The sequence below is a fragment of the Coturnix japonica genome, chromosome 1, assembly GCF_054131305.1.
Source record: "Coturnix japonica strain WE chromosome 1, WE-NBRP24, whole genome shotgun sequence".
NCBI lineage: Eukaryota > Metazoa > Chordata > Aves > Galliformes > Phasianidae > Coturnix > Coturnix japonica.
The window spans coordinates 99991284-100010643 of record NC_140663.1 but is presented as its reverse complement, the minus strand read 5'-3'; the positions used below and the strand labels follow the sequence as shown (position 1 = coordinate 100010643).

At 40.9% G+C, this 19360-nt stretch overlaps 1 protein-coding gene across 2 annotated transcripts in view; it reads right to left on the bottom strand.

Annotated features, from left to right (window-relative positions):
- Positions 1 to 14273, bottom strand: part of UMODL1 (uromodulin like 1) — a 46808-nt gene extending 32535 nt beyond the window's left edge. Inside the window, exons 1-6 of one of the 2 annotated variants that reach the window (XM_015883145.3) lie at positions 13176 to 14273; positions 9467 to 9709; positions 2807 to 2968; positions 2305 to 2411; positions 1541 to 1733; positions 207 to 347 (exon numbers count right to left, since the gene is read on the bottom strand). In XM_015883145.3, the coding sequence (XP_015738631.2) occupies positions 207 to 347; positions 1541 to 1733; positions 2305 to 2411; positions 2807 to 2968; positions 9467 to 9709; positions 13176 to 13260 (931 nt within the window). In that variant the 5' untranslated portion in view covers positions 13261 to 14273. Of the gene's footprint in view, positions 1 to 206; positions 348 to 1540; positions 1734 to 2304; positions 2412 to 2806; positions 2969 to 9466; positions 11376 to 13175 lie in introns of those variants that run through there. The other variant, XM_085548505.1, reaches the window with a different exon arrangement.
- Positions 14274 to 19360: the final 5087 nt, after the last annotated feature.

Genomic DNA, 19360 nt, shown 5'->3' with positions numbered 1-19360 from the left:
TGTCAGGTAAGAAAGGACAGCTGAGGGTGAGGTACAGACTGGATCTTGGAAATTAGTACACTGCATTTCATCAGACAGAGCCAGCAAGATGGCTCATGCAGCACCTCCTACCCACAACATGAGAAGGGGCCCTGTGTGATCCAGAAGCAGGTGGCTCCTGCAGAAGTATTCTCAGTATTTGCCAAGGTGAGACATACTTTTCTTACCATCTTTTCTTGTGCTCCACTGGAGAGGGCTGACATATGCTTCTTGGTGCTCAGGGCTGCAGCTGTAGTAACCCTCCAGATTTACACAGGAATTTTGCTCAGGGCAAGCATTGAATTCAGCATAGGAACATTCATCAACATCTAGGAAGAAGAACATAGTTTATATAGATACTTATAGCAGAATCAAGGCTGATTTGCTCTGGATAGGACAAATTCAGTGTAAATCTGTATTTCAGATTTATATACATGCAATTAAATATGAATTTGAGGGACATGGTCAGTGGGCATGGTGGAGATGGGCTGATGATTGGACTAGATGATCTTTGAGGTCTTATCCAACCTTACTGATTCTATGATTCTATGCAGTCAGAATGCTGCTTTTGCCTGAAATGAGCCCCCATTCACTCATAAGCCCATCACTTTTTACTCAGCATGTTTGGATTAAGATGACAATTGGCAGCAGTTTTCTCTCATAGTTCCAGGTTGTCATTCAAACTGGAATGAAGTCAGTGGTGGAGGAAGAAAATCTGCCCAGAGACCACACTGAAAGCTGGACCGAGTTTTCAGAAGTCAGTACAGAATAAGAAGTAACGACAAACAGTATTTATGAATGCGTGTCAGGGGTGAAGATGTTCAGATAACTATGCAATAATAAAACACATTTAAATACCTACACAGTGTTCACAGAAGTAGGCTAATAAACAGCAGTAATTAGCAGACCACAAATATTCATTTAATGCAAGTTACTGGAAGCATCACAACTGAAAAAACAGTGTATCTGCTTCCCAAGAACAATGCAAACACTTAAGAGGCTGCCTAATGCAACTAATGTTTGTGCTACAAACATGAGTACTTGAATACCTAATGGATGAATATTTCATTTATCTATTAAAAGAAAAGAAAAAACAACAACTGAGGAAGCATGATCATGCCCTTCAAACTGTTCACTCCAAAGTCTATCTTCACCCTATAATACGTGGTTTCAGTAATCTTTGCAAAGTTTACAAGATTCACTATGACTATAAAGCCAAGGATTCAGGTTGGATATTAAAATTTCTTCTCAGAAGAGCAGTGCTGCAGTGGCACAGGCTGCCCAGGGAGGTGGTGGAATAACCATCCCTGGAGGTGTTCAAGAGCCGTGTGGATGTGGCACTGAGGGACGTGGGCAGTGGGCATGGTGGGGGTGGGCTGATGGTTAGACTAGGTGATCTTAGTGGTCTTTTCCAATGTTAATAATTCTGTGATTGTATAATCGATAGTCATACAGATAAAATCCCAAGTGGAATGAAACTCCTTGAAAAGGCTCCCCCCGGGCCAGGATTACAATAAATAACCTTTCACATCCGTGTCAATCACTTCATACACGTGCTTAACCATGTTCTTCAAGGAAGAAGAAACCTCTGCTAGTGGAGCTGGTTGATGCAGTCCAATCAGAACCTGAGAGGCCACTGTCCCAGCATACATTTCCGCATAGTTACTCTGGATATGGTGCACAGAGGTATTCAAGGGCTGTAATGCACCAGTAATCTGGAAAATAGGTGAACAAACCTTTATCAGTACAAATGTATGCCAATGAGGCATAACTCATGCAATGATCATCATCAGAAACTGTGTGTAAAAAGCACCAATTCAGTAAATTCAGGAAAGAAGCAATATTTAGGTCTGTATTTATGAAATGTGAGCTCTTCTTATTATCACATTTTACAAAAATATCATGCTCCTGCAGATCATGAAATCCAGACCCAGTCTGTCATAAACCCAAAGCTGAGCTGAGTTGGAGCTGCAGCACACACTCCTTAAAATGGAAGAAAACTCTGTTTCAGAACATGAAAGCTTTCTCTGCTCCTTGGCAGAGACCTAAAAATTTTTCTTAAGGATCTACTAGATTGATTTTACTTAAGCTCCATGAGGATGAGGCTGACATTCACCAATTAGGAATACATTAGGCCCAAACTATGGGGGGAGAAGCTGGCAAGGTGGTGCTGTCCAGCTCATGGGACCATGGGCTCCCTCCTGGACTGAAGTAAGTGGTAATCAGCAAGTAGCAAAACTGTGGACACGATGAGCAACATGCAAGAGCGCTTGTGTTCATACGTACCATGGAATGCAGAAGGCGTGAATGATTCAGAAGGTGGGAATCCACTCTAATTAAGTCATTAAAATCCATTTTCACCAGGACTGTCACATTGTACCAGAACATCCTTTCTGAAGTGCACAAAACAAAACAGCCAAGTCATCTGAGGTGTGATGCCATAGAAAGCTACGAAGCTGTAGGAAGGCTCTAAGAAACCAAAGCAAGCTTTAACTTTGAGATTACCAAGGGTCCACATGCAGCCACTGGCTTCTGATCCAGTATGCTGCAGGTAGCAGTGCCAGCTGAGGAGGAAAACGACGTAAGGTCCAGTGGACCCCTAGCACACCCTGTTCAGCCCCACAGACACAAGCACAGAAACCAGACTTCCTGGAGTCGACCCGAGGCACATTCCCATGTTTGCTTTATGAAGAGCTATGGTAACAGTTGTTCTGCCCACTCCCACCCTCAGAAGGAAAAATTAAGCACGTTTCTATTAGAAGCAGTCTTGAATTTATCAGTAACATACCCTCTGGCTTTGGATTCACACAGCCTGTTCCCTTGGATGAGTTGCAGCATTTTTTCAGCCCTGGACATTCAGCATCGAACGTGCAAGAATAATCAGATGTTTCCATATTCTCCACTGGACAAATACCAGGTCTTGAGGCAAATACACTGGACCTGTTGAGTGCTAAGGAGAAAAGACACTTCTGAGGACAAAAATATAGAAAATTGTTTCCATAAAACTGCTGTTTAATTTATAGCAGACACATCCTCATGCACTTCAGAAATGTGTCCGATTGTTCAGAGATTTTCATGAGGAAAAAAAAAGCACTTTAAATGCCATTATTTCCTTTAAAGGACATAAAAATACTCAGGATTTTTGAACTGATAATTTTCCATTTATGATAATGTATAGACGGACAGACAGATAGAAAGATAGATTCTAATTGTGGAGCAATTGGAGCACTACATGACAGAAAACATACCAAGTGCCAGCTATGACTAATCCAAATAATATATAATGATCAAAGAGAACAGGTAGTGTCTACGCTAGAAATCTGGAGTTTTCATTTAACCATTTCCATTCATTTCGCTCTAACAAATTTCTGATCCTACAAACTCGTGTTTAATTTATCAGGTAACTAAAGTCAGTTTGGAGAAAAATGAAAATTATTCTCACTGTAGAAAGCTGCAATTCAGGAAAACCACTTTTGACATACTAAAGTCCATTGTAAATGAAAGATCTATAGCAAATTACAGACTCATCCCGAATGCCATCTCTGTGGGTTTTCAATTTGTTATCTGAAGGCTCTGAATAAAAGTGAATCTGAGCTTTCCAGGAAGTAGAAGGGAATACTGAATCTATGCCTTATGGCCTCAGCAAAGTAAGCTGCTTAAATAAGCAAATGATGTTGATTAGTCAAGTTTAAGACTAAATCTCTGTCACTTGCTGCTACATGCACAAGTCAGGTTCCCTTCTGAGCAAATCCGTGGTAGACTGAAGCCTATTTCATATGGAGAGCTTTAGCTTTGTAGTACATTCCAGAACAGATCTCATTTTTAGCACTCCAAATCCCCAGTTCAATCTCCAGTCCAGGGATAAAGCTCAAAACACACCACGCAAAACTCAACACGTATAATTTTCAGCCATTTTTGCAACAGGGCTTATAGTCATATTTGCATAAACAGTCCATTATAATGAATTATTTTAATCTGTGTTTTTCAGGGGTCCCAAAATATGCTTCTGAAGGATAATTAAGAAAAACAAACAACACTTAATGACAAGAGTCCACACATCTGTGGAAAAACCTGCCAGAGCCCACAAGCTGAGAAGTGTACTGAGCTGAGACCCCTAGGAATTTCAGAGGCTACTTGAATGTGTATTTTAAAGATTTAGATGCAGAACATATAGGAAAGCACATTTCCACACCTTTATATTGCATGTATATACTTTGCATGCTCACCATCAGTGAGCACAGACTTTACTGGGGCTATGAGTAGCACTTAAGTAGAGCCAGTATTAGATCCACAAGATCTTTGGGCAGCAGTTAAGGGAATTCTATCTTGTGCTATCTGTCCCAAGTTTCTTCTGGGTCCAGTGAGCCTTGTAGCCCTATTCTACTTCCCAGAATGGACCAGGACTCTCTGCTGACTCTGGGACTGATTTCACAAGCCCTTCCCCCAAGAGGATCCTACTGCTAGAAAGCCTCCTCCTGATTTCAGCTGTAGTTTGAACAGGTTTGAGGTCCAAAGCAGCTTCTTCCACCCAGGTCCTCTTCTGCCATGTTGAATCATGGTGTAAACCATGGGTGTCCAACTGTTTGGCTTGCTTGGGTTGCGCTGAGTGAAAAAGAATTATCTTGGGCCGCACGTAAAATACATAATATAGTTAATATAAATAGTAACAATATTTATTTTTAAAATATATTCTCTATTTCTTAAAACAAACAAACAAAAAAGGCAATAAACATAAAACCAATGAGTTGGACACGTATGGTGTAAGCAATCTAATGGGTCACATGCCATTTCAGAAATCACCGCTGAGTTCTGGCTGGGTGCCACACAAGCCATTTATCTAAAATCTAAAGGCCATCATTTTCGCATCAGCAAAAACAAGGATGGATTCACATAACATTTCCACTTAATTGCAACAAACCCACTTTGCAAATTGTATTTACACTTTCCCTTCGATCAACTCAGGGATGGTCATCCAGAGCTATAACATCCACTAAGCTGCGGAGCAAGCCGGCCAAATGGTCCATCAGTCAGAAAACAGATAGGCTTTCCTCCCTCATTTTCTGCATAAACATGTAGAAGAAGAAACAAAGCATCCAAGGCTTAGCAACTGAAATCACCAGCCTGTGCCCAGGAGAGGTGGGGGCATGTCCCAAGCAGTGGGTGCTGAGCGACCCTGCTGGCTCAGCCCAGGTAACAGAGACAAGATGAGAGGGAATGGCCTCGAGTTGTGCCAGGGGAGGCTCAGGTTGGATATCAGGAAATATTTATTCTCTGAAAAAGTGGTGAGGCTCAGGCTGCCCAGGGAGGTGGTGGAGTCACCGTCCTTGGAAGCATTAAAGAAATATGAGATGTGGTACAGAGGGACATGGTTAGCGAGCATGGAGGTGGTTGAACTAGGTGATCATAGTTGTTTTTTCCAACCTTAATGATTTGATGGTAGATCAACATTATACAACCTTGTTTTGGGTATCTTTGAACCTTGCTAGGCTGTACCTGCTCAGATGGATCTTGTCCATCCTGATTGCCTATCCAGGGCTTATGTAGGGCAGGGGGCAGCATGCAGATATGTCAGCTCAGCATCTGATAAATGCTTAGTGCACTTTCCTATGAAAAACTACAACACATTTAGCAGAACACACTTGTAACAGAGGAAATTTGGCTGGGACACAAATGTGGGATGATGTGGGAGCATGCTTTCAAAGCACAGTGCTTTGGCACTTTCCCACCCTGAAGGTATGTTGCAGCATTTCCTGCATGCAGTAACACTTATGCCCCATAGGTTTCTAGTGGCAGTAGTGGGAAGGGCCACACCACAGCACTCTCTGCCCCAGTGACACCCAGCATAGACATCTGCATACAGGTCTGAAAGATCCAAGCCCCACATGGGAGCTACTTGGATGCCTGAAATGAATGGATTTCTGACTTTAAAGCTGTTTTCTGAAAGTCTGAGGAACTTCAAGATCTACTTAGTGACTGGGGACCACTCGCTGTCACCAGGCTTCACACTCAATACTGTGCTGAAGGCAGCACTGAGTGCTTTGGGGATAAAAACAAATAAGTGAAAAACAGAAATCACATACTGGGTGTCTCAGAGTGGGCACACAATGATGTGATCCAAGCTGCAGCTGCAAAAGGCAGATAGCGTCCTTCCCCTCCTACTGCAGTGTGAAAATAAAGTGCTGTCTGGGCATCACCCTGGGATTCACCTCAGGAGATGATAAATAATTCTCTGCTCAGAGAGAGGCTTAGCAGAGCACTGAACCACACAATGAACCCGGAGCATTGCTGGGATACTTTTTAGGGGGGGTTCTGCTGCCCTTGGAAATATGGTCCTCGGGGCAAGGCAGCAGGTCAGGGAATGAAGAGGGTTATTTGTCTGCATGCACATGCAAAAGGAGAGGAAGCAATGACTGTTTTCATCTAATTCTAATTTTAGAATTCTAGCACTTCCTCGCTATTAGAGACTTGATTTTAGAAATAGGTGAAGCAGATTCTAGAAGCGGATGCATGCTGATGTCTAATACTATCCTAATGGACTGATGGGCAATTAATGTGAACTACCAGTCCAACTTGATTAATGATTAAGTTATTTTTGCCCCAACAGTAAGGAAATAAGAAAGCAGAGCCTGCCATATCCCAGGCAGGGGTAAATGTTTCCTTCAGGAAAGAAAATGCTGGGGGCAGCCAGAACCAGATGACTTAAAGGTGGTGCAGCCTCTTCAGCTCCTGGTAGGATGGGGAGCATGCCAGTGTGGATAATGTCAAGAAGAAAGCGACAGAAGTTCAGCAGAATGTTGTGCAGTAATTTCAGCAGTTACAGTTTCTCTTTTCATCATTTATTTAAGACTATGTCTAGACAGTGCATTACCATTCACTGAATACATATATGACTAATACCCTGAAAAGCAAAGATACTGGAATAATTTAAACAGAGAAATCACCTAGAGGCCAGACAAATCCTTTTATGTTCTAAAATATTCCCAAATTAACTTTGACAGGAAAAGAGTCAAGGTGACCACAGTGCTTCACATGCAAACCTGCCCAGAGTGTATATCCACAGTGTGGCAGGGGCAGACTGGAAATCTTATAGCTAAACTTTACAGGATATTTAAAGATTTGTTAAAGTTACATGAGATAAACTCATACACATCTCTCAGGCCTACAGTTTCTGAAGAGATGCTTTTAAAAGGCATATAATTATAGGGGGAAAAATATTTCAAGTGTTAACCAGGATGACTTTTTATCCAACCAGGAAGATATCCAGAGGCTCCGAAACACTTTGAAAATCACAGTTCCTCAAGGGGTTTCTTGTGTGAACAGAGACAACCAGAACTAGCCAGTCACCCTCCAACATCTGGCTGACACAGTTATTTCTTTGCACTGGGGAACCAGAAAGCAGTTTTCTCCAGCTGCTTCTCAACCTTGTCATTGGGTTAATTTACTTACTCTACACATATGCACACATGCATGCACATGTGTGCATATAGAAAGGACCTTACTGAAGTGACTATTCAACATGAATTAGACCTACTGGAGGCTTCCTCAAGCCTGGAACTGCTGCTTGGAAAATGTGCATTATTTTGGGTGGGTCCTTTGCTTGTCAAACAAGACTGCCTGGAAATACTGTAAACTTCTGGTCATATTTTGCCCTGGCTGACGCTCCACCACAGTCACTGAAACAAAAAAGAAATTGCAGGATACAATAGCAAGGGGTGATGTATGCCTCATTATTATTTCCTCCTTCTCTAGCAAACTGTTTTAAGAATAAAACACGACAATTACTCCTGGGTTCTGATCTTTCTGTTAAAAGCAATTTCCTATTAGATACAATACTCTTCTACCAACTGTTGAGAGAATCTTGTAAAAAAAAATGTTGGGATGTTCATTTTCTAGTGCTCTGAAGTAATTTAAAGGAAGGATGAACACATTCTTCTCGACACATCCCATGACAAGACATATGGCTCATAGCCTCTCATGTCTCATTATATGATCCGATGCAGGATGAGTTCAGGGGCATTCCCATATAACTTAGTCACTTAAATCTTGTGACCCAAAAGGAGAGCCAGGGCTGCAATAGGACCTTTCCTTTTTGATCTTTTGTCACAATGATGACATTATGTAAATTCCCATGAAAAGGGGAAACAAAGAAAAAAGCAATGTCATGCTGAAAACCAGAGATAAATTAAGCCTTGTAGAAGTTTTCTGGATGCTGGAACAGCCTAGTGAGTCTAGTGCCATCCTATCGAATCCAAGGTTCCTGTTCAGGTTAAAATCATACAACTTCTAAGAAGAAGATGCATTCAGTTAAAACAAACAAACAAAAAAGTTATATGGATATAATTTGAGTCTTCTCAAACAAATACATACAATCCAGTGCAAAATGCTACCTGAACAATTTTTTTTTTTTTTTTTTTTTGCAAGCATAATTTCAGTTGGATAACAGAAGTTCTTAAAGAACTTACTATAAATCAAAGTAAAGTTGGATAACAGAAGTTCTTAAAGAACTTACTATAAATCAAAGAAAATCCCTGCTTTACCAAAAAGGATTAAGAAAACATTTTGCTCCATTTTAATGCTATTGGAAACACGTCAAGTTACACAAACTTACTTTTGTAGACCAACAAATACTGGAATTTTGTCAGAGGAAACCATTGGAGATTCCATAGAAACCCATTTTACTCAAAAAATCCCTTCCAACTCTGAGTAAAATCTTGCTAAAAGTAAAGAATTTCCTGTTGAAATGTAGTAATACTCATGTGAGAAGTGGGAAAAGCTTCCATCTTCAGTCAAAGATGTTTAAGTCCTCTAGAGTAGAGTCTTACTGTAACTCAGAAGTTAGATCAGATCCACTAAAATGGTCACAGTTTTCAACAACATTGTCCTAAGTAACCAAGGCAGTACCTGAGAGAATGGATCCTAATGTACTTTTGGTAGGAAAGCAGGTGGTAACATCTTGCCCAAAGCCTCAGGTTGTTTTAAATTAACACCAAAATTAGGTTAGCAGCCAGGAAACTATGTTCCAAATCAAAGGAAATGCTATCCTAAATGCATTCTAAATTACTTCTAAGAAAAAGTTCCTACGGTAAATGCAAGCACATTGCTTGCAAATACAGCACATTGCACTGATACATGAGCAGCCCCACTTGGCTGCAGATATTGGCCTGAACCAGGACAAATAATGAGCCCTTTGAGTGATAACAAGAAAGTACCTTCTTCTTGCTCACCTGGAACTTTGGTGAATTTGTGAGTAAGTGTGGTATATAGGAAGAACCATGAGCACGAGGTTTTCAGGTCTACTCTTTGTCACTTTACTGTGGATTTTTGCAGTCTCACTTGTTTCAGTGAACCTATTACCCAGAACTGAATTAAGTATTTACATGTTTCAGTTTAAGTGAATTCTCTTTCATAAAAAGCATTTATTTCAACAATTAATCTGACTAAAACTTACCCAAAGAGCAGTAGAGCCCAACTTGCTCATATCCTTCACAGCAATCTGTAAAGTTGATGGTCTCAGGGACTTCAACTGTACGATACTGTGTTTTGTAGTAGATCCGGGGACATACCATCCATGGTATCCATCCACCACAGGAAGTGTTTTTCTCAAAGGACTTTTGGTAGGCAACCATTTTTAAAACATTTTTGGTCAGGTTGTAGTTGCACAGATGATAGCCTAGCAAAGAGAGGCCTCTTTCTAGGGGAAAACAAAACAGGAGAGGGATCAGACCTAACTTTTCACCTCATAGCTGTAGTGTTCTCTGCAATTTAATTTTAACATGGTTAGAAATTAGTTAAATAGTTAAAATAAGTTAAAAATATCAAGAATTATGAGAAAACATGAAAAGAATCAACATAGATGAATGATTTCCAGGAAGGCTGATGTTAGGAAGAATGTCAACTCAGAAAAGGGACAGAAGAAAGAATTAGTAGTGACTGCTTGTCACAGCAACCATTTCAGTCTCAAAAGAATTCATATTGGCAGAGAATTCAAAGAGTTCTCAGTGCCTTCAGGAACAACGCAGAAAAAGGGCAGTTTAACTCGAGTAAGTGCAAAGCAAATTAACATCCATTAATAGAAATGAATTGTGGAATAGAGTAAGCAGTTCCAGAGCAGAGTCATCCAAGTACTTTAGATGTCCACTTGAGGCTCACGCTGCCGAAGTCCACTGACTATTAATGGAACGAAGCATGAGCAACTCATGGGCAGATGAGTCACAGGAGATGTCTGGAAAAGACATCCTTCAGACACTGCCCTAGGCTAAAACTGGGTACTCATACATCAGTGGGAATGACTTTCAGGTATCTGGCACAAAAAGTATTCCTGGAGCTTCTGTGCTGCCTTTCTGCATTTGTAGTAAACAATATTAGACCAGGTCCTTTGAGAGATGCTTTGGTTCATTGATATAAGTGAAAGTTGTGCTAAGTTCATTAACATAATACATAATGTCACAAAGGTCTGAGAATGGAACACCATTTTTGAGATTCTGAAACCAGCAATGATGAGGACTGATGTTAGTTTTGTTACATGTCCTGCTTAAAACTGAAGTACTTGATCGGGAGCAGTAAAAAGAAAAACAAACAAACAGATGTAGTTGAGTTAGCAGTGAGCAACCTACAGTCACATTACAGACACCAGGCTGTATTTTAATAAGATACTATACAAGCATTAGGGCTGACTCAGACTGTGTCCTGTTCGGGAAGGAGATGGGATAGAATTAAAAAGGCCGGTATCATCCTTTAGTCAAAGCAAAAGAAGCTTTAATAAGGATAAACATGATTTAGCTGGAGTATGTGGTAGGATTGTTTCTGAGAGCTCTTTGGGGACCAGAGCCAGACAACAGACTGAAGTTTACATAGTGTGCATAAGCATAGAATTAAAATACTTAAGCCTTATTTTATTTGCACAGCTTACCTTTTTCCAAAGAAGATGAAAAATGTAAAAAGAAGAAACCAAAGAAACCATTCTTCAGGTTGTTAGGACTCCTCTGCTTTTGTCACACTTAGCTTTCCAGCTAAACAAATGATATATGTACAACCTGAATAGCAGTAGTAAAATAAGATGATCCATTTGTCATGCAAGGACAATTTAGAACAATGTATGGGATAGACACAGTGGGTCACAATATGTCTCTCAAGCTGGCTTACTCCACCAAGTAACTCAGAAGGTTTTCCTTCAGGAAGAGGAGAGAGAGATCATGAAAGCCCACGTCCATTTATGTTTTCTCTACTTGGTTAGAATTAGAATCTCACTCAGGGAGAGGAGAAAAAAGAAAAAAATACTGGTTGTGGATGTATTATCATGGTTCAAGCCATGCAGGAACTCAAAGCAAACGATCAAGTAAGGACAACACTGAAGACCAGTATTTTTGGTGCAGAGCTGAGGCTGCCGCAAGGACATAGCACTGGGAAGCTAGAAATTCCAGAGTCAGCTGAGCTGGCTTAGGCTTTACAGCAATGTGCAACATAAATACAGGTATGAAACTGAGAATAAAATGGTATAGAATTAGACACAGTCTATAATTAGAAGCTACAGCTGTCAGTGCAGATATGAAATCACATTTCATACTTAAACACTGATCCTAGGTATGGAATGAGGCTGCCAAAGAGACATGGCTATGGTGGTACAGAAAGAGACTAGACTAGTAGGCAGCACAGCTAACCTTACCATCACCTGTCATTTTGATCCAGTTTAAAGTAATTTTGGCACTCATAGAGTTCAATTATTTGCTGACAGCGGTTTCCTGCTGAGCAATGTGACTTAGATCAATTTGTACTCCTTAGTGAATTGGCTGTCAGTTCCTATTACCCCCCATCTGTGGGATTAAGGCACTACTGAGGAGAATCGAGTAGCACTAGCTGCATTTTTTTTCTCCAGCAGCACAGAGCTGAAATCAATAGTGGAAAGGAATCAGCTGGCATTGACAATGCTACCTCAGACTTGTCATCTTTGGGCTTCAAGTTTTTATTTCAGCAATCACCAGTTTTCTGCACTGGAAGAGTAAGTATTAATTTTATTATCTTAAACAAGAGGAAAAACCATTAAAGCAATTGCTTTGTTAGTAGAAACCAATATTTAGAAGAAGCTGAAAGGCAAGTCGATGTTAGGAGCTCAGAATTGGAAGCCAAATCTGGAACAGAGTCAGTACCTGAGAGCATGATAAAAAAATCAGCAAAATAATAATAATAAAGTTTGATAACATTTGTGCCACAGATTTAGTCACAGTTCTGGAAGCCTCACAAAAGCTGCTCCAGAAATGCCACCGTGACCTGGAATCTGCCAAATCTTTAGCTGGAGGACAGCAAGAACCAGGGACAAGTCTCTCTCCTGCCTTGATGAAACCTCAGAAGCAATCTGTTGGAACAGGGGGCAGAGCCAAATGCAGCACTGTTAAGAAGCAAAGGCTCCAAGATACAGGGAGAAAAGGGCTGAGAACTCAGTTTTACTGGATGTTCCAAGCTCAAGTTTTCTTAAGTCTGTGCCACTGTCTTTTAACAGCAGCAAACAGGGTTTTGCTAACCCCTGATCTCTTGCAAAAGCTTTTTTAAAAGTGGCTTTGGCATAATAGCAGAAAAGCCAGCAAGACATGAAAAATATGGCTTGGATTTTAACTGAGACTTGCAAAACCACTTAATTAAAAAAATGTAACAAAACCCAGCCAAAAATCACAGTATTTGTCACTGAAATAAACCAACCAAGCAATTAAGAACACATTAGGATTTAATTTAGCAGTTAAAACCTAGCAATTGGATTTGATTCTTCCAAATTGCAGTGTACAATATATGTGAAAGTTAAGCATGTCACCTACAGTCTCATTTTAGGCATCTCTCAGAACTTGCTAGGTACATTACCATTTAATTTCCTATTCAGGTTTATTTTAATGACAATTTTCATAAACATTCACACATTTTTACATGTAAGGCAACAATCCTATTCCTTCATCTATGGCACAGAGAAAAGAGAAGGCCTGGGGACAAAGCTCTGTTTTGTCCTGGTGGGGTTTTGTTCAATTAATTATCAGCAGAGTTTTCTTAAGTGTTCACTGTGACCTTCCCCATTCTCCAGACAGTTTTATTTATTTCACACAAGGATCTATCCCACACCCAACACATGCTGTTTTACATAAAGGCTGTGGTTCTCTGCTCAGCTTTGCATCACTCACCTGTGATTTCATTCCCCTTTCCCTGCTGTGTGGCTGCCCAGAGGATAAGAACAGACACAACACACAGAGGAGGGATTCTGGCCATCTTATTGCTGTCCTGGATGGGCCCTTCTGTTTTGTTTGCAGAGCAGTTGAACTCAATCTTCCTCAATTCCAGACGTTAGGATTAAGGGAAGCAGAACGATGTTTCTATGCCTGTTGCTGGTGGATGTTAGCTACTAGCAACAGAAACAAAGGGACTCCAGTGGGAATTCTGCTGCTTCTCTCTCCTTGGTGCTCTCTCCAGGGAACCTACCTCATCTACCTGCCTAGCTTCACACCTCTGCATCACCCTGAAAGCATTTAAAAATTCCTGGTTTAGTTCATATTTATACTTCCCAGCACTTATTCTTTCTTCACCCTCGAATACCTGACAGCTAGGAAGCAGGTTTATGTACCCCAGCTGTCAGGTACATTTAACATGAATTTTGTTTCTGTTCACATGTCAGGTAATACTGGTTTTAGGACTTATAACTAACTCTGTACCTTGAAAACAAACCCACCTAGTAAATCTCTGTCCATGATTTTTACTGGACATATGTTCTTTTACAGTCTGCTCTCACAGTGCACCTCGTTTCAGCACAAGTTCAGCGTCACATAAACTAGAGCAAAGCCTGGCAAACAAGTACCCCTAGTAGTCAGATTGTGAATCAGTACATCTGAGACACTAAAATCCCTTTCTTTTCATCACATAAATCATGATCTTCCCAGGAGAAACATGCCTGCAGCTTTACAACGCAGGACAATAAACTTCAATACAACATCACTTGGTTTATACAATGTAAAGGACTGAACAAAACATGATGTTTTATGAGGAGCAGACAGTAAGGTATGGAAAAACACGGATTCGATTCTTTGAGCTGTTATAACATGTTCAGACCTGCACTTAAATACAAATAACAGTGTCTTAGGCAGTTTTATGTTTAAGATAGAAACAGATGTAAGGGTGCTGGAACCACAAATTCTTTCATTTCTCTACATGCAGAATATCAGAATACCACTTCCATTAAACACTACCAGGCACACATCTTTCCAATACTCACAAAGTCATGGCCTTCAAATGAAACATGCCTTTGGTGAAAATTGGAAAATGCATATAGGAGAACACTTTAACCGAGTATATAGATATATATTGGCTTGGAAACACTGCAGCTGTGCCTAAGGAGAATGTATACCACAGCACCTCTTCTTCTGCCTGCACCAGGCTGCCTGATTCGGTTGCATGTCCCAGGTGCACCATTTATATCACCTAATAGAATGAGGAGGCAACAGGGAGTCTCTGCCTTTAGACTTTACAGAGCATTTAATTTGAGTCAGTAAATAAATAAATAAATAGTAAAATTTTAAACAAGCAACAACAACAACAAAAAAGAAGACTTGCAAAAAGAAATATTTTACTTCATGGCTTTTTACATTATTTTTTTTTTTTTCAGTGATTAATCTGATTTTTTTGGAAAAGAAAAAAAATCCTGATTGAAAATTTTCAGATACCACTATCAAAAAATATCTCTAGTTCCTAAACATGACTTCTCATTTTCTGCAAGAAGCATATGTTCTGGTCAAATTCAAATACAGACAATTACAAACTAACATCTGAATTGGATTGCATTTCATAGAATCATACAATCATAAAATCAAATCATTGTTTGTGCTGGGAGGGATCCTTAAAGGTTACCTAGTCCAACTACCCTGCAATGGACAGGGACACCTACAGCTACATCAGGTTGCTTAGAGCCCCATCCAGCCTGACCTTGAATGTTTCCAAGGATGGGACATTCACCACCTCTCTGGGCAACTTGTTCCAGTGCCTCATCATCATGATTATAAAAGAACTTCTTCCTTTTATCCAGTATAAACCTCCCCTCAGTTTGAAACCATGTCCCCTTGTACTATCACAACAGACTCTGTTAAAGGATCTGTCCCCTTCTTTCTTACAGCTCCCCTTTAGATACAAAAAGACCTCTCTCTCAGCTCTCCTCAGAGCCTTCTCTTCTCCAGGCTGAACAGCACCAGCTTTCTCAGGCCATCCTTGCAGAGGTGGTGTTGCGTTCCTTGGATCACTATTGTGGTCTTCCTCTGAACACACTCCAACAGCTCCATGTCTCTCCTGTGCTGAGGACTCCCCATTTGGACGCAGTACTCCAGGTGAGGCCTCAGCAGCACAGAGCAGAGGGGCAGCATCACCTCCCTCGCCATGCTGGCCACACTTCATTGGATGCAGCCCAGGGCACAGTTGGCCTTCATGGCTGCAAGGGCACATTGCTGGCTCATGTCCAGCTTGCCAACCACCATTTACCCTCACGTCCTCTGGGTTCTCCCTCTTAGAATCTAAACTGCTGGATTGGCCTGCCACATGTCTTAAGCAGCTGTTGCTTTCCAGAGTTAGCTATGAAACAAATGTCACCCCATTCACTGCTGGATACTTCCATGGCTGAAGACAATCCTCCAAAGAGTTATAAACAGCTTTGTTCTAAAAGATTAAGGTACACATTCAGCTTTAGGACTATTAAAAAGCATGTATACAACTTTGCATAAAAATAGCCCAGTCTTATGACCATCACCTCTAGCAGGCCTATACTCAGGGTAAGGAAAACAACAAGTTGCCATTTCATTGCGGAAGTGAATGAAATCATTCCTAAATACACAGAAAGAAACTCCTTTTAAATCAGAGCCGGTGGTTGTTTAATCACAGGTTCATCATAGAATCTCAGTAGTGTTTAGACTGGAAGGGAGCTTAAAGCTTTCCCAGCCCACCCCCTGCCATGCATAGGGCTGCCCCCCACCAGCTCAGGCTGCCCAGGGCCCCATCCAACCTGGCCTTCAGCACTTTAAGGGATGGGGCACCACAGCTTCTCTGGGCAGCTGTGCCAGCGCCTCTTCACTCTCTTGGTAAATAATTTCTTCCTAAAATCTAACCTAAATCTCCTTTATTTTAGTTTAAAACCATTCCCCCTTGTCCCATTGCTATAAGAATGTGGAAAAAGTCAGTCCCTCTTCTGTTTATAAGATCTGTTTAAGTGCCTGAGTCTCCCTGGAGCCTTCTTTTCTCCAGGCTGAACAAGCCAATCTCCCTTGGCCTTTCTCCACAGGAGAGCTGCTTCAGCCCTCTGAGCATCTTTGCGCCATACTCTGGACCTGCTCCAGCAGCTTCAGTCCTTCTTGCGCTGAGTGCCCCAGGCTGCAGTACTTCAGATGGGGCCTTACAAGGGCAGAGCAGAAGGGGGCAATCCCCTCCCTCTCCCAGCTGGCAACCCTTCTTTTGGTGCAGCCCACGATACTGTTGGCCTTTCAGGCTGCAAGTGCACACTGCTGGTTCATATCCAGCTTTTCATCCCCCAGAATCCCCAAGTCTTTCCTCACCTGGCAGCTCTCAAGAAGCTCTTCTCCCAGTCTGTACACATACCTGGGATTGCCCTGACTCACACCTTACACTTGGCTTTGTTGAATCTCATTAGGTTCACACAGACCTACTTGTCAAGATTGTCCAGATCCCTCTGGATGGAGTCCCTTCCTTCTCTTGTATCAACTACACCACTCAGCTTATTGACACCCACAGAGTTACAGAGGGTGTATTTGAGACAGTGCTCTCAAATTCACTATCTGGGTTGTTGAGAAAGATGTTAAAGAGCACTGATCCCAAGATACACCCCTGTGGGACACTACTCATCACAGGTCTCCACCCAGACCCAAATCTGGTAACAACACTCCAGCTGTAAATATCCACCCAACTCCTTATCCAGTGAACAGTCCACCCTTCAAAACCATCTTTGCAATTTAGAGATAAGAATGTGGTGAAATTTAAATAAGAAATGGATACAAAAGAGTCTCCAGGAATAATCTTGTAATTTTCAAATTCTTTGAGATTTTGGTTAACATCTGCATTATTTCTTCAGCATTACAACCATTCACTCAGCAATGTGGTTTTTCAGCCATGCAGATAATGGAGAGCAACTTCCAGCCAAACTTAGGAACCCAGTGGAAAATTTGCTCACTTTTGCTTTGGTGTTGAGGAAGGTCAAGGGAGAGGAATGGAGAGGAGATGTTTAGTGGAATAAAATTTCTGGTTATGTGATGCTGGTAGTGTGCTGGAGTGCACTATGGAAGAAGCTCATTAGAGCCCACCTTGGCCAGTTATGTGAAGCTGATCAGTTCTCCTAGCTCTGTTGTTTATACTTTCTGCAGTTACATTTTTAATGTCTGAATTGAACTAAAATATGCAATTAATACAAGGAAGGGCTCGGCCAATAAAAGCCAGGTAAAATCCATGTGAGAAGCAGATGTTCAAAGATGAAATGCATAGGATTTGACTCTCCTAGACAGTGCTGTCAGTAATTACAGCTTTGTGTCTAAGGGCAGGCTTTGTCATCACCACATTTCTTACACATTTATTTCTTTAGAGATATACACTTTTAATTTACTGAGTCATTTAGAAGATCCTGATCTTTGTTAGGTCAGGAGCTTGACACAGAAAGGTCACTTGCTGCAGCATTTTTTATGCTTTACATTATTTTGCCTATGAAGTAATCTCTATGTCAGATGCCCAGTGTGGTTATGATGTTTCAAGATGGATTGGTTTGTGCGCAGGATAACGGGACCGTGAATTTGGACTCCATGGGAATCTAACAAAAGCTGCTCCGTACTTCAGAAGCCACCATGCCTACCCATATGTATTCAGAACCTATAGCTTATTCTATCATTCAATCTGACCTCTCGACACCAGCTGCCAGTAAATTTCTCTGAACCTCTTTCAGTCTCCCTTCACTTCAATCTGATTATTTGTCTGTCAGCCTGAGAAAGCCCAGACTATGACCACGGCAGATGGCCAGAATAGATGGAGGTGTTACCACTCCTGAGGACCTCATAGTGAAAATATAGCCACTGGGGCTGGTAACATGCAGACAAAACTGTGCTGTGACATTTCAGATATTTAGAAAGAGCTAAGATCAAACCACATTCTTTCCCTTAGTCAGGATTTCATATGCTTCCTTCCTCTTCTCCACTCTTGATCTTTGTAAAGCCTGCAGGAAATTTATTGTCTTTAAGTCTTCAGCTGATCTGTCAAAACTGGCCCCAATCAGACAGTGAGATTAAAAAGTGTTAGAAGGGAGGAACAGAAAGGCATAGCCAGGGGAAGTTTTTATGCACTTAATGATGAAATGAAATAGATCCATCCCACTATCAATATACAAACTTATTCCAGCTTCTGAAAAATCAATATAAACATCTTAATGTCTACTACCAACAGAAGACTGAATTTGCCTGACACTTCAACTGTTCAGCTCTCAGAGTCAAAATGCTGTTCTGGGATCTGAGTTGAGTTCCCTGATAACAACCTTGCCACAGGCATGACCCAAAGGCTGAATCTGCCAGTGCAGTGACGCCATGGAGAGGCAGAAAGTACATTTCATTTCAGATTCTGTGGAAGCCATGCTTATATTTTAAATATACTTCTGCTTCTGTCATCTGAAAAAAAAATAAATAAATAAAAATAAAATAAAATAAAATAAAATAAAATAAAATAAAATAAAATGAAATGAAATAAAATAAAATAAAATAAAAAGTGGGGAAGGTACTATTTTGCCAGCATATGGAGTTCTTGCTTCTATTTATTTAATAAATAAATAAAAAATAAAATTGAAAAAGTTAAAGTGGAATAATAACACTTGCATATTTCACATGTATATTTTGAAGACAAATGCATTACACACAACTGGGTGTTCACAAATAACGTTCAAAAAATATTCACTGGAACTCCAAAGAGTTAATTAGCTCATCTGTGCAGACAGAACAGCCCCTAACTGCATTCAGTGATTTGTTCTGCCTTACCAGCAAACTGTTCCTCGGGAAAACCTTTGGGTTTTGTTTTTCCCTGAACACATACAAACTGTATTAAAGTGACTCATGAGGAAAAAGTTCTTATTGGTAACAGTGGGAAAAAATATGAGTCAGGCGGAAGTCATGCTGAACCTCTGCCTGTCATTGCTCCTCCGACTGAGCACTGATTGTGCAATCTCAGCACAGAAGAGGTCTTGTTTTCTCCTGTGCTTTGATGACATGGTCCCATTGCCAACACTGAGTCTGGTATCAGATAGAAGGGCTGGTCACACCCCCTGCACCATTTAGCAGTGGTGCAGTGAAATATATCC